This window comes from Bactrocera neohumeralis, chromosome 3 (genome assembly GCF_024586455.1).
Source record: "Bactrocera neohumeralis isolate Rockhampton chromosome 3, APGP_CSIRO_Bneo_wtdbg2-racon-allhic-juicebox.fasta_v2, whole genome shotgun sequence".
Taxonomy (NCBI): Eukaryota; Metazoa; Arthropoda; class Insecta; order Diptera; family Tephritidae; genus Bactrocera; species Bactrocera neohumeralis.
Genome location: NC_065920.1, coordinates 13,228,706 through 13,255,015, shown reverse-complemented (window position 1 = coordinate 13,255,015; position 26,310 = coordinate 13,228,706). Strand labels below are relative to the sequence as shown.

General features: G+C 33.8%; 5 protein-coding genes across 25 annotated transcripts in view; 2 read left to right on the top strand and 3 right to left on the bottom strand.

Moving 5' to 3' along the window:
- The first annotated feature begins 262 nt into the window (after positions 1-262).
- Positions 263-3,488, top strand: LOC126753156 (bromodomain-containing protein 7). The gene is made up of 5 exons (XM_050464378.1): positions 263-451; positions 511-1,196; positions 1,258-2,341; positions 2,408-3,028; positions 3,097-3,488. Exons 1-5 carry the CDS (start codon positions 394-396, stop codon positions 3,351-3,353), a joined length of 2,706 nt encoding a protein of 901 aa, XP_050320335.1. The 5' UTR covers positions 263-393; the 3' UTR covers positions 3,354-3,488.
- Positions 3,489-3,661: 173 nt separating this feature from the next.
- LOC126753158 (H/ACA ribonucleoprotein complex non-core subunit NAF1) lies at positions 3,662-6,459 on the top strand. Of its 2 annotated transcripts, none has more exons than XM_050464382.1 (3): positions 3,662-3,895; positions 3,951-4,481; positions 4,564-6,459. In XM_050464382.1, exons 1-3 carry the CDS (start codon positions 3,784-3,786, stop codon positions 5,976-5,978), a joined length of 2,058 nt encoding a protein of 685 aa, XP_050320339.1. In that variant the 5' UTR covers positions 3,662-3,783; the 3' UTR covers positions 5,979-6,459. The 2 variants fall into 2 exon arrangements, with proteins under 2 accessions (XP_050320339.1, XP_050320338.1); XM_050464381.1 differs by having other exon boundaries at positions 4,561-6,459.
- LOC126753161 (protein phosphatase 1F) lies at positions 6,443-8,941 on the bottom strand. The gene has a single exon (XM_050464389.1). It carries the CDS (start codon positions 8,552-8,554, stop codon positions 7,166-7,168), a length of 1,389 nt encoding a protein of 462 aa, XP_050320346.1. The 5' UTR covers positions 8,555-8,941; the 3' UTR covers positions 6,443-7,165.
- An 89-nt stretch (positions 8,942-9,030) lies between these two features.
- On the bottom strand, positions 9,031-10,983 carry LOC126753160 (UBX domain-containing protein 7). The gene is made up of 2 exons (XM_050464388.1): positions 9,985-10,983; positions 9,031-9,924 (listed from the first exon to the last, which is right to left on the bottom strand). The coding sequence occupies exons 1-2, from the start codon at positions 10,678-10,680 to the stop codon at positions 9,127-9,129; spliced, it is 1,494 nt and encodes a 497-aa protein (XP_050320345.1). The 5' UTR covers positions 10,681-10,983; the 3' UTR covers positions 9,031-9,126.
- Positions 10,984-11,947: 964 nt separating this feature from the next.
- Positions 11,948-26,310, bottom strand: part of LOC126753154 (multidrug resistance-associated protein 1) — a 25,753-nt gene continuing 11,390 nt past the window's right edge. For 2 of the 20 annotated variants that reach the window (XM_050464359.1, XM_050464358.1), the window contains exons 10-17: positions 26,125-26,281; positions 25,833-26,040; positions 18,787-19,010; positions 14,722-14,939; positions 14,136-14,639; positions 13,626-14,007; positions 13,371-13,558; positions 11,948-12,852 (exon numbers count right to left, since the gene is read on the bottom strand). In XM_050464359.1, the coding sequence (XP_050320316.1) occupies positions 12,813-12,852; positions 13,371-13,558; positions 13,626-14,007; positions 14,136-14,639; positions 14,722-14,939; positions 18,787-19,010; positions 25,833-26,040; positions 26,125-26,281 (1,921 nt within the window). In that variant the 3' untranslated portion in view covers positions 11,948-12,812. Of the gene's footprint in view, positions 13,559-13,625; positions 14,008-14,135; positions 14,640-14,721; positions 14,940-15,881; positions 16,103-18,226; positions 18,448-18,786; positions 19,011-20,761; positions 20,983-21,895; positions 22,117-24,886; positions 25,108-25,832; positions 26,041-26,124; positions 26,282-26,310 lie in introns of all 20 variants that reach the window. The other 18 variants (XM_050464376.1, XM_050464372.1, XM_050464368.1 and 15 more) reach the window with 13 other exon arrangements.

The following is a 26,310-nucleotide window of genomic DNA, read 5'->3' as shown; positions in this document are numbered from 1 at the left end:
TAAACAATTAAAATTACCCAGCTGCCCTGAGAAAAGTAACGCCAAACTTTAACCGAAATCTTTGGTAGCGCACACAGGTAATTAACAAGGGAACTAACCGATAAAAACTACGAGAACTAAAGAACGAGGCACTGCTAAATATTGCTGATATAAGTTTGGTCACATTGTTAGTCTGCAACAAATGCAACCCTGAGTTTTGCACTGTGGCAAATTGGAAACAAAAAACAAAGCTAGCGAGAAAAATGGAGAAAACTGTCAAAAATTTACAAGCGTGCGGTTATGTGAGAGCGTCTAGTTTCAATTCATTTTTAATGTTTTTGTTTAAAAATAATTTACTGTAATCATTGTTAATACGAAAACTCACAAGAAGTGCATATTTCAACGTAACATAAAATGGGATCGTCTAAAAAGCATAAGAAACACAAATCCGAGCGCAGAGAAAAATATGAAGGTTTTCATTGTTTGATAGAAATTAAATGTAATGTTGTTTACAATCATTTTTTTTTTTAGAATATAGCAATAGCATGGATCCTAATCAACTCCAACGAGGTTTGAAATTAATTCTTAAAGTAGGCTCCAATTCCACACCCGAATACAGTGGTGATTCTCCGCTTGCCGGTCCACCAACTGCCGTAGAGGCAATGATGTCTGCAGCGCCAAGTAGTCCCATGGCTCAAGATGAGCAACATGGCGAATACCATGGAGAAAAACACAAAAAATCAAAGAAGAAGAAGAAAAAGAAGGACCGAGAGAAGAAACATAAACATCATAAAGAAAAACGGCACCGCAGCGAGCGGCATGAACAAAATAGTGGTGCCGAATACCGAGATGCTACTGCTGATCTTCCGAATGAAGAGTGTAAAATGGATGAAGAGATTCAAACGACAGCTGCTACAGTACCTGTTGCACAACGTAGCCCTAGAAGTGCGCCACCACCAATTGTGGATGGCGATTCCAGCCAAGATGGCTTCAGTTTTATAGAAGATGGCGATTCCCAACCGTTACCAGAAAATATACTTTTATATGCGGGTATCACAACTGATAATTCACCATCTTGTCGACCAGTGTCAAAACCCATAGTGCCACGTAAATCCGATGATACGTTAATGGACTCGCCTGCATCCTCTTCTTTGCAATCTTCTTCATTTGGGGCAGCGGTAATTGGAGGGATTAGTCCTACAAAACCTTTACAGGACGTAAGTTAATGGAAATTCTAGAAAAATTTGTTTTAAAATTTATAATTTTATATTTGTGTAGCTATTAATTCCGTCGCCATCAGCATCGACAGCAGCATCAACACCCGGTGGAACTAGTTCTTTGGCTGCGCTTACACCAAAACCGTTAGAGGCACCGAAAACTCCAAGCTCATCAAGTGAATCTGGTCGAGAACCGCGTACTTGTGTGCTTAAATTGAAACAGCAAAAGTCGCCTTTGAATAAGTTATTAGATCATTTGTTACGTTTTCTTGAAAAAAGGGATCCTCACCAATTTTTTGCATGGCCTGTTACTGACGACATAGCTCCCGGTTATTCTTCAATAATTACTAAACCGATGGATTTTTCCACCATACGCCAAAAAATAGACGATAGCGAGTATAGCACTTTAACCGAGTTCACTGATGATTTCAAGTTAATGTGCGAGAATGCTATCCGATATAACCATGTTGATACCGTTTATAATAAGGCCGCAAAACGGCTACTACAAGTAGGCACAAAGCATCTTATGCCTGAAAATTTAATACGGAGTCTCAAACCTTTATCGGGTTACCTGCGTGACTTAACTGCTAAGGAACTAGGTTTCGATTTACATGGTGATTTTGGTAGTTATGATCACCATGCTATCGACTCAGCAGATGAAGGCGCTTCCACGGGAGCGGAAGAACCAACTGCTGCACAATTAGAAGAGGAGGAAAAAAGGCGAGCACTTCGCCTAGAGAATGAACCAAAAACTCGCTTTGAACCCTATGTAGATGATCTAACTTCCGAAGAGATACTGGCACAGGTACAAGGAGCGGCACTAGCTGCCAAAAAAAGACTATCAGCAAAGGAAAAAGCCCATAAAATGGGATTCTTGCGACAGAATAGAGATGGAACCACTTCGCTAAATTTACTTATTAAAGATGAAAACGAGGGACCAGAAAAAGTGGTTACCCTTGGTGAACTAGTAGGCAAATTGCAGTCCGGCTCCGGACAATTGTTTTCTTTGCGAGAAGACAAACGAAATGATGCGAAAATGGTTAAACCACTTAATTATGGCGCTTTTGCTTCCTTTGCGCCAAGCTTTGATTCGCGGTTTTCAAATCTAAGCCGCGAAGAAACCCAATTGGTAATGCGAACTTATGGTAAGCTGCAGCAGTAATAAAGTATGTTCAGTTCTAAATAATAAATTTATTTTTGTTCTCGTTCAGGTGATGCTACAAGCACTGAGTATGCTGAAAGCATATTGGAATTCACCAAAAATTCTAATTACGCACTAACTCTGGCTAATGGCTTATTGGACATGCTCACTAACGGTGAGCACAGTAAAGCAATGTCAGATCTTTATGACATGCAAGTACAAAATCACGAACAGAATGAAGTCTTCAAGTGTTTTAGTGCATGCGGTGGATTTGGTGGTCTTCAAACTGTAAATACAGCATCTGAGACGCGGGAACAAATTGAAGAAGAATATGAAAAGTACAAAAACACACGCATTGATTTCAATCGCTTACGTACCCTAAAAGATCTGGGCATAGATATCGACTTTTTAGATAACATCGAATCTGAAATGAAAAACTTCGAATTGACTCGTCGTCTTCAGGAACATTTGAGCAATAACCTAAACTTAATTGAAAAATTGCGTGCCACTCAACACGAGCGATTATCACAGCCACTGCCTCAACATTTGGCATTTGTGCCACAAGCTGGTGCTGAGGAAGTGCATCTGGCACACCAAATCACCCAGCAACTTAGTGATGTTGCTAAGAAATTACCACCATCGGCTGTAGTAGATCCATATAGTCTTCGTAAAGCGATGGGAATGTCAAATGGTGAGCTTAACTTGAATGACTTGCATCTTTCACAAAGTTTTCAATAATTTTTATTCCCTTTTATGTAGTTGGTCTACCACCACCTCCCCAATCTGTCAATCAACGTGTAACATTACCAGAAGTTCTTCAACAACCAGTATCAATGCCCCAATTACAACTAGATTCGCAAAATACCACTATTGGCATCTCAAATGACGATGGGTCTAATGTTTCGGGCACCGGTATGCGTATGGAAATAGATGATGAGGAATTGCGCGAAATTCTGGAGAGCGGTAACAGCGATTTAAATGCCCCGGCCAGCGCCGATGAAAATCCTTGGTTATAGAAAGGGGAGGCAACAATGGACTTGTTTTACACATAGTTTTGTTGTCGACTATTACATTTACTGATAAATATTTTTATAATTGTTTTTGCCAACATAAAATAAAGGCAAACACTTCTCAATAATTTAAATTAAAAACACAGCATTAATTAATTTATTAATCAATCAATATAACTTCGGACTGCACTAAATAGGATGAATTTGTTTTAGACGTATATTTAGTTTAACAAAATCAATGCAGGGTTAATATATGTAATTTATCGATTTAGGGTTATATCTATCGATTAAGTGTGAATGACATTTACCATCTCTATTCCCGAGCACGTTTTGTATTCACGAGTTTCTATTGGCGGATTTAGATTAGTTTGAAAGATTTAAATTTTAATTAAGTAAACTCAAAATAGAAACTTGGAATTATCGTGCAAAAAGCAATATGGATAAAGAAACTATCGACTCAAACAAGTGTATTGGTAACGAGGATACAAAAAATGTACACATTGTTAGCCCTGTGCTACATGTGCCTACAGACTCAATTCAAAGCACTGGTAAATTTTGTTTTTTATATATTTTCTGAAAAATACTATAATTTTCAAACATCAGGCCTAAATCAAAACGTGGATAGTGAAGTGAATGACATTGAAGAAATACCTGATACATCACAGCGACCGGTTTTAGATTCTAACTCACATTCGAATGAAAATATGGAGCTAGGAACTCATACTTCGGACACAACTGTTGATTTGGAGTCTGTAAGTGATAATGAAAACGAAGTAGATGAAGGCCATGTAACAGAAAATGTTCCAGTTATATTGAGCAAAGCAATTGAAAGACGGGAATCTACAAATGATGAACGAATTTCAAATAACGTTGCAAGCAGTAATAATGTAATTATTGAGTCAGTTATAGAACTTACGCCCGCCACAACCGATATATGTGATGCAATTCTGCACATTGAGGCTAACAAAAATATACACCCTGACATAGTTGAAATTATGGACATTACAGATAAAGAAGATAATGACGTTCAGTTGATTGAAGAGCAACCAACTATCCCTTCTTGTGAAGATAATGACCTTCAGTTGATTGAAGAGCAACCAACTATCCCTTCTTGTGCTGGAGTTTCAAAAACTGGTAATATGATTATTATATCATAACATCTTTTTTTTGTCTAACAAAATGCTAATTCTAAATAAAAATTTCAAATTTACAGCAGCTCCCACTGGCCTGGGTTTGCTGTCGCAATACGAATCCGATGCTGACGAAGATGATTCGAACGAATCCGATACGGCGTCAGTAATTGAAGTACCGACTGCTGTGAATAAGAACTATCGCTCAACAGTCGTGGAAATTGACTCTGACTCCACTGAAACCGTTTCGTCAGATTCTGAATCGGAAACGGAAGCCGAATATTTAACAAAAATTGCCAAAGTAATTGAGAAACGGATTCAAAGTAATGATGATGATAACGAGGACGAAGATGATGACGATGAAGAAGGTGACTCCAAAAAGCGAGGACGGCGACAACCTCCTCGCGTTCGAGGAGAAATGTTACTTGATGAATTGCCGCCTATACAAGATCTTCAAATTTCAGTGCCAGCAGAGGAATGTATAGAGCTTGGGCGTGTACATTCAATTGTAGATCAATTACTATTGGTGAGCGCCTTACCAAATTCGATTTTGTTAGATTTGGACACAGTACTTTTTTTGGAAAAAGGAAAACGTGTACTTGGTGAAGTGTTTGATGTTTTGGGTCAAGTTGCAGATCCACTGTATTGTGTTCGTTTCAATAACAACCAACATATTCAGGAGAAAGGCATAAATGTAGGTGATGTGGTTTACGTGGCACCGAAAACCGAATATACTCAATATGTTATCCTTTCGAGCCTTATGAAAATGCGTGGATCTGACGCATCCTGGGAAAATGATATAGAACCACCACCACGATATTTGGATTACTCGGATGATGAAGAAGAACGTGAAGCTCGCCACAAGCTGCGAAAACATCGTCGACAGAGCGTTAAAGAGGAGGAAGAAGATAAAGAGGATGTAGATGATAAGGATAATGACCCCATGAAACGAAGCCGAATGAATGTTGTTGCTGGCGAAAACACCACAGATTCACAACGGAGGCATCCTCGCACTGCTGAAGGTAATCATAGAGAAAATAGAAGACAAAATCGATTTGGGCAGCATGGTGCATACTCACCGCGAACCTATCAACCGCAGCATAACACCAATAGTTGGCACTCACATTACAATCAACAATATCAGCAAAGACCACCTGTACATAGTTATCGTACACCATACGCCGGTCCATATCAGCAACAACGTCCATTATATCGAAACCCTGCGCCACAACCAAATCAGTTCCATCAGTATGGACATCCTCAAATGCAAATGCAAGCACCTCCGTCTCATGCATTACCACCACCGCAAATGACACCGCCGCCTCCAATACACGCAATGTCACCTCCACTTCAGATGCACCCAATGTCCCATCCTCCCACCGCATACGTTCCAAATCCCTTTGCTTTTCGCTCATCAACGCTGTCCCAACCATTCTCACAACCTCAATCTACAACTTCAATTCAATCACCAGCAGAACCAGCTCCACCTGGTGCCGAATAAGAGTAAAGCCACTGATAGGTTAGCTAATTTATAGGCAATATAATTAATATTTGTATATACATATGTATATCTAGTAATTATTCAACAATTTATAAAACTGAATTTTTTTAAATAGTCATTGTATTTTATTTTTATATTGTGGTAAAAATATTGAAATATTCTTAAGCTACTTTTGTGTAGGTACATAATTGAAGTGGGCGAAATCTGGATTATTTGTTCATTATTTATTTTGATTTAAAACATAAAACAATTTACTACGAATACTATTAAAACAAATATTGATTTAGTAAACAGAAAACTTCAATAAACAACAAACATTTAGCCATTATAATAAGCGATAAAATGTGCACTTAACACACACATACACGTACCATTAGGTAATATGTAATCTAATCTGTTAACAATAACGTTAAAATAATATTTGAAAATTCTGTATTTTTATATGAATGCATTAAGCTATAAAATTAAGTTTGCTTAAATATATGCTATATCGTTTATTATTTTGTTTCAACGTGCGTCTGTATTAAAATTACATCGCCGAATTTTTATATACATATACATATGTACTTATTTGTGTAAATATAAACTTGTTTTCATAAAAATTTGAACTTTTCTCGAACGCATTCTTTTAAATGATCGTCTGTTGAGCACTGAAAACATTGCAAATTCGCACAAGCGTGCTGCAGGCACAAATATTCAACATTGACATGATTAGCATTTGAAAGCGTATAAAAAGTCTATATACAAAAGAAAAATTATGGTAAATATTCTAAGGGTTAAAGCACTTTTTCATTTGCAATTGAGGATACTTTCTTAAAAATAAAATCTGCTAATTGTGGTAACTATTACATTTATGTGTATAAATCATTACCTTAATATGATAAAAGTTCTATAAAGAATATAGCATTAATATTTTTCTAAATTTTGTTTAAAGTTTTCCGAAATGTATTTATGTATGTATAAGTCAAAAAATCATAGAATGTTAATATTTTTAAATATTTCGAAGAGTTATTGGAGGTCAAAGGAAGACGTAGTAAGAAATTTACATATTAAGGTAATGTAAGTATGCACATATCTACTATATGTATGTTTCTCAATATACATACATATATGTATGTATTTGTATATTCGCTGTAGTTGATATCCCTAAAACTTTGCTAGCATCTATACTTTGTTGTTTTAATACTTTAATATTTTTTGTAATTTTGAACAATATCGAGTCGATTTTTTAAAAAGATAATAACAACAGTAATATTATCTTGGGAGTCTCCATCTTTTGCTAATTCTATAAGAATTTTTGGAATGTTTTCAATTTTTTGCTCAGTATCGGCCAATAATTTATAAATAGTGTCCACTATTTTATTTTCGGGCACATGGTCGAATAAACCGTCCGTACCCAAAACGATAAAATCGTGCGCCGCCGTTAGGGAAACGTCCACAAAATCGGGTTCTGCAATCGCTGGAATCACTGAATAATCGCCAATGGAGCGAGATACATTTAAAATGCCATTTACACGCCATTGCCCTTGGACATACAGCACAGTACCACCACCTTCTGACATTTCAATTCGTTTGCGTTCATCTGGTGCATCCGGTTTATGTGATTTAACTAATTGTAAACTTACCGTTGGGCTAACAAGCAGTGCCTTTGAATCCCCTACCCATGCAACGTATAAATGCCCGTAAGACGGTGGAGTCTGTTGCGCTAGAAGTGCACAAACGGCCGTTGTTCCACTGGAAATTCCTTTCCGAGAGAACATTTTATCTGTCTGTAGAAAAGAATGCTCAAAAGCTTCCCTATACGCTGTAACATCATCAAGGTCATTGCTGATGGATCGTAAACTTTCAGCTAGAAGATATGGTACTTGACTTGCAGCGTAACTTGCTGCCAATGGGCCTGAATGACCGTCGAATACACCATAAAAACTGTATGCAGATTTTAGTTTATATAATTCACTAAAGCGTTCCAAACAAATATGACGATCTTCCATTTTGCGTGGTTTATTTTTAATATGACCAGTAGTGTAAGCTACTGGTGGCAGCTTCGTATTGCAGTTGCATTTTATTCCATCCAGACATAAATCTTCTGGATCTGCAAAATTCGGTATGTTGCCTACTTCAGAATTATCGGTCAAACGTGTCAGCAATTTTTCCAAATTGTTTACTATATACTTTTGTAATTTGACCAAATCATAAACCATTTCATTATCTGTTGATTTAGTGGAATCGTTAATTCCTTTCACAGTGAACTCACATTCCTTAGCATTAGAAAATCCCTGTTCGACTTCTGCAACGACGGCTCGCAAAATGGATATTTGAAAATATCGTGGGCATCGCTTCAACTGTAGATGATTCCATACAGTCATAATTATTTCAGCGGTCACTTCCTGAGAACACACTGGGTATGTTTCGTTGCTGTTGCGCGAAATGCAAGCACGATTACTTTCTCCAGCAGTGGTTGCATTATTTACTCTGTCCCGCACTAACTCACGAAGATAGTTTTTAAATTCACGTAATCGGGTGCATTCAACAGATTGCGACGAGATTGCTCCATTTGCAGATTCTTTTTCAGACATTTCTATACTGAGCTATGCACATTCACCAAATTGTTTAATTAATTGTGATAAACTTCAAATGTTTAATTTCCACTCACTTACATTTAATTAAATTGCTTTTTATACGATATATTTTTTTGTTTTCATTCCAGCATCACAAATATTTGGAAGTATTTACGCGCGTACTCAGCTGATTTGTTTCAATGAGTGATGTTGCTGTTAGTGATAGTTTTTATCGATCATAATAAGACTCGATAAGTAAACAAATCGAAAAATACTTTAATTTCTTTTTTTTGTTTTTAAAGACCCCCTTTTAAAAATGGTATTCCATCCAAAGCCTTTATTTTCTAAAAATTTCAATTCACTAATAAGAATTGTGTACGACATAATGTATTTTATGAAAGACGATTCCAATATCCTTTAAATTACATAATAATTAGTAATACAAAAGAAAAAACAACCGCCACATTTTCTTTAAACAAGAAATGTTTTGACAAATCTTAATTTTGTAATCTTAATTTAATATTTTGAATTAAATTTAATTAAAGGTAGTAATAATAATGCTCGGCTTTGTGATATACATATATAAATAATCACTCATCTAATGTTATATGTAAATTCGCTGAAGGATGCAAACCCAATTCCTTCATTGAAGCACTATCATGCTCTGCCTCAAGCGTTTTTCGAGGGAACGCACAAATCAATTTGTATGTGCCGCCATTTTTTGTAACATGTGCATGCTTTTCACCAATATATAGTCGAAGCACTTTCAGTAGCGTATCCGATGGCCAACGCAACTGTACCACCTCATCATTACCTTCGGCATTGAGTAAACGTAGTCTAAGAGCGGTTAGTTCGTTGGTATCTTTACCAAGCTGAGTTTCATATGATGTATTCGTATGTTCATATGCACTTTTGCTATCCTCGTCCCCGAATTCTTCCATCGACTCGAATTCACTACTATCGTCCGCATCATTAGTGCCCTCCTCACGGTCTTCATTATTAGCAGTATGCTTACTTTTACCTTTGCCATTTGCATTGCCATTTTCTCGCATGGAATTACGTATCGCCAAATTAATTTGCTCTTCTTCTGTTAAATCGAGCAATTTTAAGCGTTTCTTTTTCTCTACACAGCCCTCCACTTCCTGTTCATCATCTGACAAGGTAATAGTGCGCTTGGAAGTAGATGGACTGTCATCAGCACCGTCATCCATGAATTCCTTGTGCTCACTAATAAATTCACGCAACCCACATAAAACATTCGATTCCTTCGGCTCTGTGCACTTCCACATCTCTTCACCAGTGCGTGGATCAACCACACAAACATACGGCAAATTCGCACAATGATAAAATGTAACAAAACGACGTCCCTCCGAAGTATCAGTATCAATCTGCGCATATGTTGAATTAATAATTCTATTTTTTAATTAAGTTTGCATAACCATACTCACTTGCCACAATAGAAATCTTCTTTTAATAACCTGTCGCACTTCTTTGTTGGACCAAACATCGCGATTTAATACTTGTGAATTAAAATTTTCATCTTGAACATTCACAAGCAACCATTGGCTGAGCGCCGTCGCACGAGCACGAGCTGCCTGGAAAGTACCAGCGAATGATATATCAGTTGGTGGACGGAAGAGATCACCCAAACGCGATGAAGTGGATGGTTTGGAATCTGTAGGCTGCGCTCTAACGGCTGATGTCACCATAGACGCAGCGCGAGTACTAGCCCAACGTCGACCTGGTGCTCCATTTGATGATCCTAAACCAGATGCGTCTGCTTGCAATTGTTCTTCCATTAATGCTCCTTCACGTGCGAAATCACGAAAAGGACAGACTTTAACACGCTGATTCATGCGTTGCATTCGCCCCGAAGCAGATAAAGAGGGTGCAGCTAGAAAATTATCATCTTCAGGTCCTATTAATTGCTCACGCTTTGGCGCTATAGGTGCTCTAACATTATCTTCATCGTCAATAACTGGTGCTGGGACGGCTTCAGTAGCACTTCCTCCTTGCTCAAAATACAAGGCAACAGCTGACTCTACGTCGTTGTTGCAGGCACTCAATAAGTGTTTAGCCTCACCTGCATTTGCACCCGTTACTTCAACGACGCGTTCCACCAGTTCCTCATTTGGTGTGGACATTTTTACCAAAATTATGTATGCGAGTTCAATGTGAATAACTCGTTTTTATATTGCAATGATATTTGAAAATTTAAGAAAACTTTTATTTTAAAACAGCTAGACTTTTTTACTGCACATGCAACAACAAGCGTACAAAAGTATTCTCTTCTCTGTTTATTTCATTTGACATTTGGTTTTCTCGTGTTTTATCTGTCATTAACGTTTCGTCAATACAGGGTACTTGCTATCAAAATTTTTATAATTTTGTTATGAAAGTTTGCCGATTAGTAAATATATTTAATTTAACAATTTTTGTATCTACAATTGTATTTTTACCTCTCTGACAATATATAAAACAACAATAGTTCGTCAATGTATCATATGACGTGTACGAAGAAACTCAATAACGTTTCGAACTCATTGTTTGAGATGTTGTAAGGCTTATAGCGGGATTCTGTAACCAGTCTCTAGTCTCTATTTGAGACATTTTGAGGTAAAGTATCAATTTGTGACTAGTTACTATTCACTAAACAGTCTCTAGCGTTAGTCTCAAAATATTGCCTCAAATTTGAGACCTGATAGTTAGCAGGTCTCAAATCTAAAAAGAGCTCTTGTTTGCCATTTTGAATATACTGAATAGAGATCATCATAGATATTAATCGATTGTCGTTTCTTTATATTTTGTAAGCAACTCAAACATGAAAAGGTTAAAAATAAATCAATTTTACATAAATTTCGTAAATATTATGAAACAAAGTCAACATATATTTTTATTTTTATTGATAATTATGTTTTTTGACTATGTTATAGAAAATTTAATATTTGTTATCGACATATTTATTTTCATTCAAGTGTAAAAACATCTCTGAATAATGGAATGTAATAGATTTTGTGACTGTCACTTACAGAATAGCAAAATCGTCTCAAGTCTCAAAAATTGTCTCAAATTTAGAGACTTGAGAGTGTATCACAGTACAGAATCGCACGGTTAACCATCGTTAAAGGGGAGTAGAGAAATTATCAGCTGATAAGATGTATACAGAGCAACAGCTGAGAGGCATCCCTTGAGAAATGTCAAGGGGAATCTGAGGTTGTTTCTATTGATATCCAAGATGGCCGACATTTGAGCGGTGAAAGTTGCCCCAAAAATATTTGTGATAAACTTTATATATCACACAATGGTCATCCGCATTTAAGATCTTCCAAACTCGAATGGAAATCACTTTAATAATATTCAAATATGTTGGCCGTATTAGCTTGCATATAAGGAAATCCACAATAGTATAAATTGCTTTCCCGTAAGTTCACAAATGTTTATTTTTATAATAATATTGTTGTTGAACACATAAGTGATTAAACAAATATATAGTATATGAACGTAAATGATAACATTTAATTCAGAACGTACGCTCAATATGTATATCAGTGTGCAATATAACGTTATGAACTCAAGTATTTAAAGCGAACGATCTGAATTAATATTCAATAGACTTGCAAAACAATGCCCAGGTGTAGGAATACAGCTTCACTAATGTTTTTTTTTTTTAAACAGATCACAGCTAATTTGTATATTTTGGCTTTTTTATTATTATAATATTTACGCAATACAAAAAAATTTACAATGTTATACATACATCTTTTTTCGCATTCTACACTAGAATATTAAAATTTATAAAACATGTACATACATACATATGTATATATATCTAAATTAGTTCGTCATGCTAAGTATCAGAAGGCCAACTGCATTATAGTTTTACAGAATTTTAATGCTTTTTTCTTTACTAATATGTACTATATAATTAGATTTTACATATTTACATGTAAATTCATAAATCTATGACATTTTTTTGCATAAGTATATCGTAAAGATATAATTATTTTTTATTCATAATCGAAACATAATTGAAGACAATAAAGTAATTACACTATTCACACTTATTGTACATACTTAAAAATAATAATTCCAATTAACATGCAGTTTAGGTGCAAAAATATAAGTACTCGTAATAGCAATATTAACATTAAACCTTACATAACACAATTAAGTAATAAACAAATGTTTCCGTTATTCATCAATCTCTGTTTGCTTAAATGGTGCAATGTGAGGTAGTTTTAGAAATTGAATTTAGCTACATCAGTTATCACATAGATTATTTGCGCAAATCTGGCTTACCTTCCAAACTCCGTACACTTGAATTGCAGAACCAAATAGAAGAGAAATAATTACAAATAACTTTTATATAAACAGAAATTAAGTATAGCGTATACGTTTAAGATTGCGCACTTAGTACAAAGATATGTAACATAATCTCTTCATAATAACTGGCCGTTATTTACTGAGTGAGTACACTTGTTAAGTTTAAATCAGGATATGGTTTTAGCAGTGAAGCAAATATAAAAACTACATGAATTTGAAATACAAAAATACTTCATGCTTGAAAACTTAGTAAGTTACAGTATTTGTAAGTACAAACATTAAGAACAACAAAATTAAGGTGACAGTGTCTGCATTTTTTCGTATTTAGCTGTCGTCTAGTGATGTGAATGTATATATACATGTATGTATGTATATTAATTGTTTGATTGTTGTATTATTTTTGCTGTTGTGTTTGCGTATAGTAACGTATTCAATAATGTTAACTTTAACTCGCAGAAACTAAACGAAATTCTTCATAACGAAAAAGGTGACAATTAAATAATACATTTACACTAGATTGGCATCCTTTGCCATGCTGTAGAATGCCGATTTGGGATTATCTAGTAGTTCCGCAGGTGAAGCAAACTCAGATACTTCACCCTTGTCTAAAACGATCACCTTATCAGAGTCCATTATAGTATTCAAACGATGGGCAATTGTTAGAACAGTGCATTCTTTGAATTCCAAACGAATAGTTTTCTAGAAAAAAAAACAAAAAATAATAATTTTCTCATTATGCATCTAGATCACATTTCTGCCAGCTTACCTGTATCAAATCATCTGTTTCTAAATCTACAGCGGCTGTAGCTTCATCAAGCACCAAAACTTTCGTCTTACGCAATAAAGCACGCGCCAGACACACTAACTGCCGCTGGCCCACAGATAAATTCTCACCACCTTCACTAATCTCATGATTCAAGCCGGCGGGAAGTGTTTTAATGAAAGTTTTTAAATGAGATAATTCCAGCGCTTTCCATAGTTCATCGTCCGATTTCACTTCGTATGGGTCCAAATTGATGCGCAGTGTACCTGAGAATAAGACTGGATCTTGTGGTATGATTGTGAGTCGAGAGCGTAGCATATGCAGGCCCAATGTAGCAATATCTACACCGTCTATTAAAATGCGGCCACCGGCTGACTCGATAATTCTAAAAAAAAAATACCATAATTTGTTTGAATAAATATGTAGTTGCGCATTACGTGAAAAAAATAAATGTGATATAAACTAAAAAAAAACCTTTAAAAGTGCCACCATTACTACCTACGTTTAACTCACCTGAACAGAGACAGCGTTAAACTGGATTTGCCAGCACCTGTACGACCGACTATGCCCACTTTCTCACCACCGCTGATGGTAAAGTTAATGCCACGCAAAACCAAATCCAGACCTTCACGATAACGCACTTTGAAATTCTCAAATACCACCTGACCCTCCACTGGCCAATCGCGAGGTACTTTCGAGTTTTCCAACTCCCATGGTGCCTCTTGTTTTGTTTCACCATACTCCTTAATACGCTCCACAGCCACAATATTTGTTTCAATATCGGAACTCATGCGCACCAACCAATTGAGCGTTTGCGTCACTTGCAAAGAATAACTCACAGATAGACCGACAAGGCCAGCATTCGATTGACCATTTAATACGGCAAAAAGTGCTGCGAAGAGAATAATTAGATTGCCGACCATTTCTAGACGTATAGCTAGCCATCTATTTGCGATTAATGAAGGATATTTGCAGACCTGATTTTTGTCCACGCGATTGTCTGATTCATCGATAAAGCTATAAAAGGTAATATAAGTATGTTAACATGTGTATGTATAAATAATTTCTACATTTATTCATTTCATTAATGGGTATTTACCGATCTTGTACCGAATAAGCACGTATGGTCGTTACGCCAGTGATCGTTTCGTTGAAATGCGTGTAAATTGGCGAACGCGACACCGATTCCAAACGCATCAATTGGCGAGAAGAGGCAACATAGAATCGTTGCGCAAAATAATATAGCAAGCCTATGGGCACAATGACTGCCAAGAATATCGGCGTCGACATGCTGATCACCACAATAGTGGCCAAAACCTTTATATTGCGTTAAATGAAATTCAACAAACAATCGAAGAAGGAAAGTAATAAATATGTTAATATGTATTTTGGCAAAATTTTATGTAAAAATGTGTTATACTTGTGAAACATGATGTTAATAATGAACGGATTTTTTTTTTTGGTTATGTTATAACAGGATATTTTTGAGGTTAGAAATGCCATTACTTGATTCAAAAACTTGGTGATACACATTTTCTAATTTATTTACTTAATCTTACCACGTTTTTGCAACCAAAAACAAACAAAAAGAGATATACATATATAATTACATAATAATAAATTAAAGGGGTGGAGGCCCTTTACAATAAGTTCGTGTGCAATTTTAAGAATTTTGATATTGATGTAGCAATCTGAGCAGAGTTAGATATTTCAATTATAGAGAATCTAAGGTATATTATATATGTATGTATGTATATAGTAATTTTGTTTCTATATCAAGCCTATCTTGAGTACTTCGAGCACATAAAATGGTGAGCATTATATATTTTTTTTCAAAATTTTCATGCAGTAACTGTTTTCGAAATATAATACCTACTTTTAAACAACATACTTCAATTTATTATAGATCAAAAAATTTTTTTCTTCCTACTGACGGCTATGTTCCTCAAATGCCTAAATATTTGCAGTAATCGTGTGCATGTCGATACAATTTCAAGTCTAAGGCGTTGCGGCAACAACAAAGTAATATTAACAGTTTTTTATAAAAATCGTAAGCATTATAATATTACATTAATATACATATTATTGGCGTTCAAGTAAGTGAACTGACATACATAAATACCCCTGTACAATACATAATGTGTGTATGTATGTACATATGTGTTGTTGATTATAATTGTAAAATTTTGTATATTAAATACGGCATTAATACGCAACCCGCTGAAACTAAACGAACGCATTTAGTATTTATATGCATACCTGAAAACCGCACCAAAGGCAGTCATCAATTAATTGTGGCAGTTTTGTATCAACGACATCAACATCTTTTGAAAATCTGGACAATATGCGACCCGTGGGTGTTGTATCAAAAAAGTTCAGTTGTACGCGTAGCATATTTTTTAATAGCATCAAATGGATCACAGTTGCCGCACGCAAAGCACCCAAGTATGGGGCGCAAGTCATTAAATATGACACTACAGCTGCAAACGAGTTACAGGACAGGTGGCTTTTTTAGAGATATACATTTAAATGTATGTATGTATTTACTGTAACCTATATCTAACTACTACATTCATATACTATGTACCAATAATGCTTAAAATACTTTGATTTTATCAAAAAAGAGAACGTATAAAACTTTCACGCAACTTTAATCACTTTGAGATGCGTTACAACAAATATACTATATTATTGCTATAGCCAAATTATTAACGTTTTTCTTATACAATTAGCTGATCTCAGCGGGAATGATAGTGATAGTGTAAAATTTTGGCTCAAATTGCTACAAGTTGCTGGCGATTCTTAAAGATTTTTAGGGAAAGATCTTTGTTTAAGAAAATTTCATTTGAATGCACTCAATTATATGGACATGTGACGATTTCACGTTGGTTATTTAAAAATCTATGGGACACACATACATACGTACATAGATTATTTACGCTTTTATCATTATATGAGCATGATTTGTTATTAGTTTTAACATCACAATGGTTGCATTTCGATTGTTTACTATTTCGTACACACATTTAAGTTAATGCTTGCAAATCGTCGTCAGTGAAGCGATGTAAACAACATACCCTATTTAATTAACAGGGATATGGCTTCTGTTAAACTTTGTGTTAATAATATTTACGTACATAACGTATTTTGTTAAAAAAATGTTTGGTACGCGCATAATTAACCTAAAAATTTAGACGAATAAGTTTTTCGAAGCCAAGAATGCACCGAAATAAATACTCATTGCAGCGTCAAGATAGTTATTCATTTTCGATGAACGCAAAAAACAAAAACACTTATAAAAATTTGCCCTGTTAGGTGCACATCATCCTTTGGACATGTACAAACATGCATTTCCGACGAAAGTAAACAAAAACAGGAACCGTTATATAAATTTGCCCTGATAGGTGCGCATTTAGTACCAATTTGGTAGATATTTGAAACGACGTCAGAACATGCCAATTCGTACATATAAATGAAATATTGCGATAACAGTTTTAGTTATTAAATTAAACACAGAGGGTTTCGAAGTTTACGTAGTTAGTTAATTGTATCCAAAAATATTTCTACACTCGTTAGGCACGAACAAATAATTTTTTTAAATCATTCCTTTTTGATACACACTAAATTCTTAAATGCATACAGATCGCCAAAAAAATTATTATTTAGTTTAATATTGTTAATTTACAATAAGCGAAATCTTAAATTTAATAAACTTATACTAGCACACAGATAGAGATCTTATAAGCTAGTAACTGTTAGCAAAAAGCATTAATAGGAACTTACTTTTTACGTAACTTATTAATATGGGTGGTATATACAACTAAGAGGGTAGAAACTAACAATTTTGAACTTTTTACAGCTTGGACTCTAAGCTAAAAATGGTCTTGCGATAATGTACCAATAACTTATACATACATATGTAAGTATATAGTTGTTTATAAAAATAATAATTTTTTTTTGCTTTCCAATTTTTTTAATATACTTATTTATATGTAAATTCAAAGAAAGAAATATATTTGTGATATATAATCCTTAATTATATAATATTTTACACCTAATAGACATTTTGTTATTTACATACCTATCATTAACGAATTGTGCTTGCTTAATTTTATACTTAATGAGGTTATAAAAAATCATTTTGTTTAAGGTTTTGCAGAGATTGGTCGGCAAAAAAATAAATTAATTTAAAGAGATAGAAAAATAAAATAATAGACTACAATTAAAAAGATGGGGAAAAAGTTTTTCGAGTTTTTATACAAATTTTCCTAACAAAATGTAAACAAAAATTGCGTATAAAATGTAAGCAACAGCGAACCAATTATAACAGAAAACGTCAAAATGCCACTCAATTAAAAAAGAGAATTAATTGAATTGAAAACAATGAGCTAGTTTACGTTGGATTCTTATTTTTAACTGCAGGGAGCGTTTGCAAAAAATCAATTAACTTAAGAAGTAACGGACTCCCTAATGTATAAATGTACATATGTATGTAACTGGAAATGTAAAGAAAAGAATTATAAAAATCATGTGAACATAAAGAAAGGTCTTATAATCATTTTATTATATTTATGTTTTCTCACAAGATAATCATATGCATGTACCTGAAACATGGTCGACATAAATATTCGCGTATTGAGCGGCATTATTGTGTCTAATATTTGCACATCGCTAGTGCAACGATCTAAAATCTGCCCAGTGGGCGTTATATCGAAAAATTCGGTTGGCAAATGTAAGAGGCTACTATAAAGTTCGTGAGATATTCGTAAAGATGCGTGAATTGTGGCCACAGCAACAGCTAAAGATGCGCCGTAACTGCAAAGAGCTATACGGATGAGATATGAGTGTATAAGTTTTAAATATTATATAAAACTCCACTAGTGTGCAAACTCGCTAACTAAATTAAATAAATGTTAGGCTGGGCTGGGGGGCTGAGCGGTTTGTTTGTTTTTTGGCTCAAAAAAAAAAAAAACAAAAATAAAATCAGATTTAGGTATGGAAACTTTGTGATTGGCAAATGTTAAATGTTCGAAGAAAATGAATTGAGTGAAATAAAAATGAATAAAATTTTGTAAAATTACAAACCATAAATTATGTAAACAGCTGCAATTATGTTTTGCAAGTCTGTAAGAAGAAGTTGAAAGAACTGAAACAATATAAATACCATAAAAATTATTGTAAGGAAACTATCCAGTGTGCCGGGTAATTCTTCATCGATCACTTCCATATCACCGCTGAAATGATTCAAAAGACGTCCTACTGGCGTGATATCGAAGAAATTGCAAATCGGTGCGCGCATTATAAACTTAAGCAGATCATTATGGAGCTCCTTGGCCGCCTTGAGTGTGCCAGTGTACACCAGTGCGACAGCGAAATAAGCAAACACGCCTATGTTTCAACACAGTCACAGTTTCCGGCATATGCACCCATGATATGTTCAAGGAGTGGGATGTGTAGTGTTTACGGTAATTTTAGGAAAATAAACACAGTAAAATTATATTTAACTGAAATTTCCGGAAAAAGGGTAAAAGTGTCTTTGTGCTGCCATTCGTTATAAGCAGATTGTAGGGCTGGATGAACCAAAGATCTCATGGCCATATGTGATTTTTTTTTTTATGAAATGGGTAGAAGAATCTCAAGAAATTCGAAATTTCACGCATTGTTGGATGTTTATGAACATTTTGCACCTATTCAAGTATTACATATATAATGGCGATTATGTAAAATTCGGTGGTAAACGTAGATATGGTGGTGTAAAAGAAGACATGCTATACCTAAAAATCGGTTAAAACGCTTGTGAGAGCTATTGGTGTTTAAGCATGTATGTACGGTTATCCGCAACCGAAATTTCTGCCATGAGTGCGCTAATATTTTGGAAATGTTTCATAGCCTACAAAATTGCGAAAATGTATTATGTTTTTAGTATTGATTTGAAAACAGCAAAAAAGGAGAAACATGAGTTTTTAATTGAAATGTAATAGAAAGGAGGCAAGAGAAATATATTACTAAATAAATAGTAGTGCAAAAAAATGTATGTAAATATTTTTTAAAATTTAACTGCTGCAAAAGAATGTATGCAAATAATTTTTAAGATTTATACGAAATAAGGATAGATAATAGTAAAAGTAAAGCAATAATTTTTAGCTATGGTAATAAATGTAATATTAATAATAATGTAATAATAATAGTAATGTAAAATAGTAATTAAATAATATTCAGTTATATAAAACGTGTGATATCTAATTTATATCTACTTAAGGCTAATGATTTGATATGGAATGGTTACCAGAAAAAAATTATACTAAAGCAATTATATAAGGAAAAAAGCTGCAATGCGACAAATTGGGAGTGCTCAAAAATGATTTTTAGTATATGGCTTTTGAATACTCTATTTCTATCGCATAAACTACGCTAATGATCGATAATAAAGTAAAATAAAGTATGATACTAATCAACTACACCGTTAATACTAAATATTTAAAAAAAAAAATATTTTCTTAGCACTGCGTTAAAGCAGAAGCAGCATGCAAAGAAAACACCAAAATTAAAAAAAAAATACTTAAATAGTTAAGTTACAAATTACTTAAACTCAAAAAGCAACTTTCATGCAACTGATGGAGTTGTGCATTTTTATGGGTTTTAAATCAAGTAATGGCGGCATTTGCATGTATATAAGTAGACTGACTTTTATTGGAGAAACTGCAAAGGCTCATAGGTTTTTTTACCAAATTGCTTGCAGTTTTCCATAAGAAAATCAATCTTCTGACAAGTTTTTTTATTAGAAAAAAATCGCATCAATATTGAAATGAGCACAGTGAGTAAATGTACCGTCCAGATTAGTTATTAATTTACAGTTTATTCGTTGCCATGTTAAGCACTCATGCCGTCGGTTTCGACCTTTTTTGTTAAATTGCATGCAATAATTTAAATTTGTATAGCAACACCGACACCAATTATTTTGAATGGAATACTGGTAGGCGTTTGTTAATTTCAGAAGCCTTGTAAAATTAATCATACGAAAAAGCAGTAATGTAACAAATATACATATGTACATATGTATGTATACATAAATATACGTATATATTTTTTTAATATTTTTTAGTTATAGTGGATTATTTTTGTTTTGTTTTTTTTTTTACCCCAAAGAGTGTTGACATAAATTGTTGCAGCACACCCGGCAGTATGTTATCGCACGTATCGATATCTTTCGAGAAGCGGCTGAGTATGCGGCCCAACGGAGTTGTATCGAATAGTTCAGTTGGCCAACGCATTACCTTTTTAACCAGTATTACAAATACTTCCAAGGAGCTATTTAGGCAACCAAATGCCAAACACAGTCCAGATAAATACCGGGATATGACTAAGCGAATACAAATTCACCGTTTTAAGTTTGCAAAATATATGTTATGTATAATGTTTTGCGACATATTTGTTTTGGTAGCATTATGAATGTTAAAATAGAAAGTAGAAAATATAGCATAAAATTCGAAAATGTCAGCAATATTTTTTTATTATATGTATATATCGGAAATACATATATTAAACGTGCTATGGCAACAATTACAAAAGAAATAGCATGCAAATTTCAATAAATTATATACAAATGTACACAGGAAAAGTAAAGCTAAATTAATAAAGCGGTAAGTAAATGCGCTTGAAGCCAAAAAACAGAAAAAAGGTTAGTCGCTAAATCTGAGGCGAATACTCAGTGCATTCCAATGAGGGTATATTAATGCTACATTTATTTACATACATCAGCTGAGAATTATGAAAACTACAAATAAAGTAACGACAATATTTGCAACTCTATTAAAATTGTAAAGTAATTTTTAAGGATAAGATCTCTCTGCGGTTTGTGGTTGTGAAGCATATATAGCAGATTATCTCATAAGAGATAGGTTGGTGCACATTTCGGTTGAAAATATACACCATATAGTTCTTTAAGTGGTTTTAAGACGCAAAACCATTAACACATTGCAACACAACGAAAAATGCACATTACAACGTAATTTCCTACTTAGCGCCATGTAATTTTCATTATTGCATTACAAATTTTTGGAAATATTGATAAATAATTCAGATTTTTATCACAGATTTTAGGGCAAAACGACAACGTTATGAGTTCGTAATTGTGTGTTTAAGTTTGCGGTTCGATAGTATTGTCTAATTGCATTTTTTTTTTTTTGGTTTTTGCTGTATTGTATATGTAATGAGCGTGTATGTGTGCGCGTTTATGCAAAGGATGTTTAATGAAACGGAAAATTATTTAGTACCGAGAAAAATTGACTTATGACTGTGCGCCATAATTGTGGTAAAGTGAAATCAACCGCGTCGATATCTTTTGAGAAACGATTGATTACTCTACCCAAAGGCGTCGTATCAAAGAGTTCCATGGGCCATCGTAATACACGCGATAGTAGTATATTATGAAGTTCCTTAGCACAATAAATACAGCCGAGTGCCAATGTGACCGAACAGCTAGCTTGACTAACAACTGCAAGGAGTTTTGTATAATTGTTTAGTGATTTTTGTATGTAAAAATAATTTATATGTATAAGAATCTGTTTAACGAACTCTTTGACAATATTTGTTTTTGGTGCAGAGTCACAAACAAAGGTGCTAATATACGTTTGGGTTAGTAAGTGTGATTAGGTGTATTATAGTTAAATTGTATGTATGTATCTTTGAAACAGTTTCTAAATGATTTTCAACAACAAAAACAAAAATATAATAAATATTCGCTAATATGTAAAACGACCAAACTACCATGTATATATCGTCACCTGAAATGCAAAATAACGTATCATCAAAAAATTCGAAATTGAATGTCTTATAGATTACGCTTCACTACTTCAAATTACTTACATAATATTACATATGTTCAACATTTTCTGGTTCTCCGATCAAATATAAACTAGTTTTAACCAATATTAAAATTTTATTTCACTCATGATCCATTTTATTTCGTGTTTCATTCATGCCACTGTAAATTTCCGAAAATGTTGTTACGTTATTTTGCATTTCAGGTGACGATATGTAAGTACTGGGTGGAATTAAATTTTCTTTTTTAATATTTCGTATATTGTGGAAATGATTAGAGGAAAGATTAATATATGCAACCAAACACACTTAAGGAGGAGTTGCTATTTTTACAATATAAACCTAATTTCTTGACATTTATGAGGTAATATGGTGAGTATTGTGTTTAATTTTCTATTGTGCCAATTGAGATGATGAACAGTATATGCACAACTTTCCAAATATAAATAATCAAAGTAAATTATCATGAGAAAACTATTTTTTGAACGTCGGTGTGAAAACACTTGCAGTCAGATTGCAGCAAAGAAGTTGAAGTTAACGCACAAATTTAGTAGATCAGTGGATCACAAGCTTTGAACTTTTCAGCACCGAGGTTTTTGTAACCAAACAGCAGAAAATATGATAAAGTAGATTACCGTTCTCACTACCGAACCAATTTTATCTGGACAAAGACTGTCATCACGGCAGTATTTTCCAGAATTGTGATTTTTTTTTTTTGAACGAATGTAATGCTTTGAGTGCAAAAATGTTGAATTTTATATGAATGATAAATGCAATTTCATTTTAAATTATAAAGTGCAGGGAATAATTTTGATAAAATTCAAAGCTGTATTTGTGTACAAATAGTAAAATATTTATGTATATAAAAAAATTGTTCGCTGCGAAATTTTAAGCGAAAACTTTTATGGAATAGGAATCAATTCCCACGACAGCCGTTTGGATCGGTGAGTATTAATTTAATTTAATGGAATATGAATTTCGTTTATGCGCAGCAAATGGCAAATACAGCTTTGATATTAAACTATATGTGCTCAACTTTTGAACAACGTTTTCAGAATTGTTTTGCTGAGCTCACATTGTTTAATATTGAATATAAAATCAATTGGTATTGAATTTACCGAGAAAAATTGTGATATGACAACGCGCCAATTTTGTGGTAGAACATTATCAATGGTATCAACATCTTTGGAGAAACGATTCATAACTCTGCCGAGTGGTGTAGTGTCGAAAAATTCCATTGGTAAGCGGTAAACGTTTTTCAATAAATGATCGTGTAGTATAATCGATGAATAAATACAACCCAATGATATAGCCAATACGGAAAAGTAACTGGAAACCACTATTGAGGATAGGTGATTATATGACAACATGCATGCATGCATTATTCGCATTTGGTGTTGTCCATTTTGTGTGAAAAAATATTAGCCAATTAAAAGAAAAAAAAGAATAATAAATGCATTTTAGTAATAAGCATTTAATTATATTAATTTAGGTGGTTTCATTTCAACCTTTGCAACGGACAACTAAAATGCCAATGGACAATCATCGGCCGAAGTAGAAGCTTTGCATACTAACGGCGATTACAACATCAAGCAGAAAAGCAAATATTATGTATTAATGCACTAATATATTTCGAATTATGTAATAACTTGTAAGCAACCACTATTTTAAGCAAGGTCATCAACTTTTCGGCGAATAAGCAACTCGAGAAAACTTATGTATGAAGAGGTATGAGTCGCGCAAAGAAGTTACACTGCTGGAACTGCTTCGTTTTCGCTTTTGTAACAAAAAAAAATGTTTTTGAGTGATACGTAACGTATGTATGTATGCACATAAATCTGGTATAATAAACATACAGAAATATAAATTTAATCGAGAAATGCAAATCAATTGTTTGGGTACTACGTGTATGAATTGTATATACAAAATTCTGTTTTATAAAATATTGAGGTGAGACTTAGGTAAATTGATGATTATAGTAAACAAATAGTGAAATATGCTATGATAAATAAGGAACACTGGTTAATATCAATACTTTTCGGAAACAAATGTTTCGTCTGACGAGTATAAATTGGTTTAATTATGCCTTAGTTCCAGATGAAATTTTATGTATGCTATACATGTATGCATATGAATTCCAATGTTAGCCAAATTCAACTTCGCGTGTTTAAAAAAAATCTTATTTTTGTAAGTTCATTGTTCGATAGTATTTAGTAACATATTTCATAATGTGAGAAAAAAACATTGATGCATATGAAATATATTAAGGGTACACAAATTTCGACTGTAAACAGTTATGTTGATTACGCCATATTATTGAGATATCCCTCTCTAAATCATTCTAGCCTTTAGGTTGAAACTTCTTGCTATTTATAGTCGAAAGCCATGTTTGCATGCTATTAACCTTGAAATGTATATATATTTTTTGTTTCTAAATTAGTTACCGAATAAGCCGTCATCATGACGGAGCTCCAATTGTGCGGTAATACAGTATCGATTGTATCGATATCTTTCGCGAAGCGATTTACCAGTCTTCCCAATGGTGTTGTATCGAATAATTCCATAGGCCATCGGAAAACACTATGCAAAAGGTTCGTATGCAATGCCTTCGAGCAATAAAGGCAGCCGATGGAAATGGCAAGTGTAGCAAGATAGCTCCCAAGCACTATTTTATTGTGTTCGAAAGAAGTGTTTAATAAAATCAATATAACCGCGTGATTTACGTTTACCCGCTAAACCAAGTACCATATAATTGTGCCAAGCTTTGAATATTATGCATTTAGGTGCATATGTATGCATATGCATACGTAGCAGATGAAATTGCTTTGTATTTACAAACGTGCAAGTAGGCATAGAAGTTTCCAGTGAAATTGAAAATTAAGAAATTTTGTGCTTTCTAGTCTAGTAATAGTGTTAACAAATGTTAGTAGGGGACTGAATATATATTGAATAAAACTTTCTTTTAAATTTGAACGAGGATTAGGAGTGCAAGAAATGATGGCAGCAATATTGCAAATGAGAAGCGTTAGTATTTCAAAGGCCAGCATTTAATAGAGGGTGAATTCAATAGAAAATAAGTAACTAAAATACAAAATAATAAGTAATATATACTAAATAATGAGACCATAAAGTAATACGAAAATAAAAGTTTTGGACTAGCACAAAAAAAAATACCCTGGTACCTTTCAATATGGTATGTACAAAATGAAATAATTCCAATTATAGAAAATAGCAAAATAAATGCATTAAATAAAGAAGCTTTATGAAACGCCAGGCAGACATACAAATTCAAAAGAAACATAAAAACACTAGACACTTAATAGATTAAAAAATATAAATTTACATTTACTTATGTGTATAGTGTATAGAGTTAGAGAACATTGTGCTTACCTTGACCAAAACCGAAAGCGCCATAAACGCCCAAGTACATATCACGCAGCCCCGTGTCGTTTTCCACAGCCTTGTCATTCGACCATTTTGTCAACCACAAATTTGAGCCAATCGAAAATGCTTGATAGATGAAGTTCAAAACGAGGGTAGCAAGTGACAGGAAAATGCCAACACTTTTAATATAATGCTTGTAAACATGCATTTGTACCTGTATTGGTGGTGAAAAAAAATATATATATCGTAAATTTTTCACGTAAGGAAATAAAATACATATATAAACACAAATACTCACACCACCAGTTTCTGATTTTTCGGTTTCAATTAGTTTACCCTCTTCCAAATCAGTCTTCTTTTGCGACAATGTTGAAATTGCTGAAGTCTGTGAGTCTTGACGACCAATATTGCGGCGCCGTAAGCTACCTTTACCACTCTCTAGCGACTTCACGGAACTACATTACGCATATAAATACAAAACAGA

What these genes read in the sequence shown, in the direction of transcription:
- LOC126753158 (XM_050464381.1), top strand. Translation starts at nt 3,784, where the DNA reads ATGGATAAAGAAACTATCGACTCAAACAAGTGTATTGGTAACGAGGAT. An exon ending in AGACTCAATTCAAAGCACTG is followed by an intron (nt 3,896 to 3,950) that starts GTAAATTTTGTT and finishes TTCAAACATCAG; the next exon opens with GCCTAAATCAAAACGTGGAT. An exon ending in TGCTGGAGTTTCAAAAACTG is followed by an intron (nt 4,482 to 4,560) that starts GTAATATGATTA and finishes TCAAATTTACAG; the next exon opens with CAGCTCCCACTGGCCTGGGT.
- LOC126753156 (XM_050464378.1), top strand. Translation starts at nt 394, where the DNA reads ATGGGATCGTCTAAAAAGCATAAGAAACACAAATCCGAGCGCAGAGAA. An exon ending in CTACAAAACCTTTACAGGAC is followed by an intron (nt 1,197 to 1,257) that starts GTAAGTTAATGG and finishes ATATTTGTGTAG; the next exon opens with CTATTAATTCCGTCGCCATC. An exon ending in ATTGGTAATGCGAACTTATG is followed by an intron (nt 2,342 to 2,407) that starts GTAAGCTGCAGC and finishes GTTCTCGTTCAG; the next exon opens with GTGATGCTACAAGCACTGAG.
- LOC126753160 (XM_050464388.1), bottom strand. Translation starts at nt 10,680, where the DNA reads ATGTCCACACCAAATGAGGAACTGGTGGAACGCGTCGTTGAAGTAACG. An exon ending in GAAGATTTCTATTGTGGCAA is followed by an intron (nt 9,925 to 9,984) that starts GTGAGTATGGTT and finishes ACATATGCGCAG; the next exon opens with ATTGATACTGATACTTCGGA.
- LOC126753161 (XM_050464389.1), bottom strand. Translation starts at nt 8,554, where the DNA reads ATGTCTGAAAAAGAATCTGCAAATGGAGCAATCTCGTCGCAATCTGTT.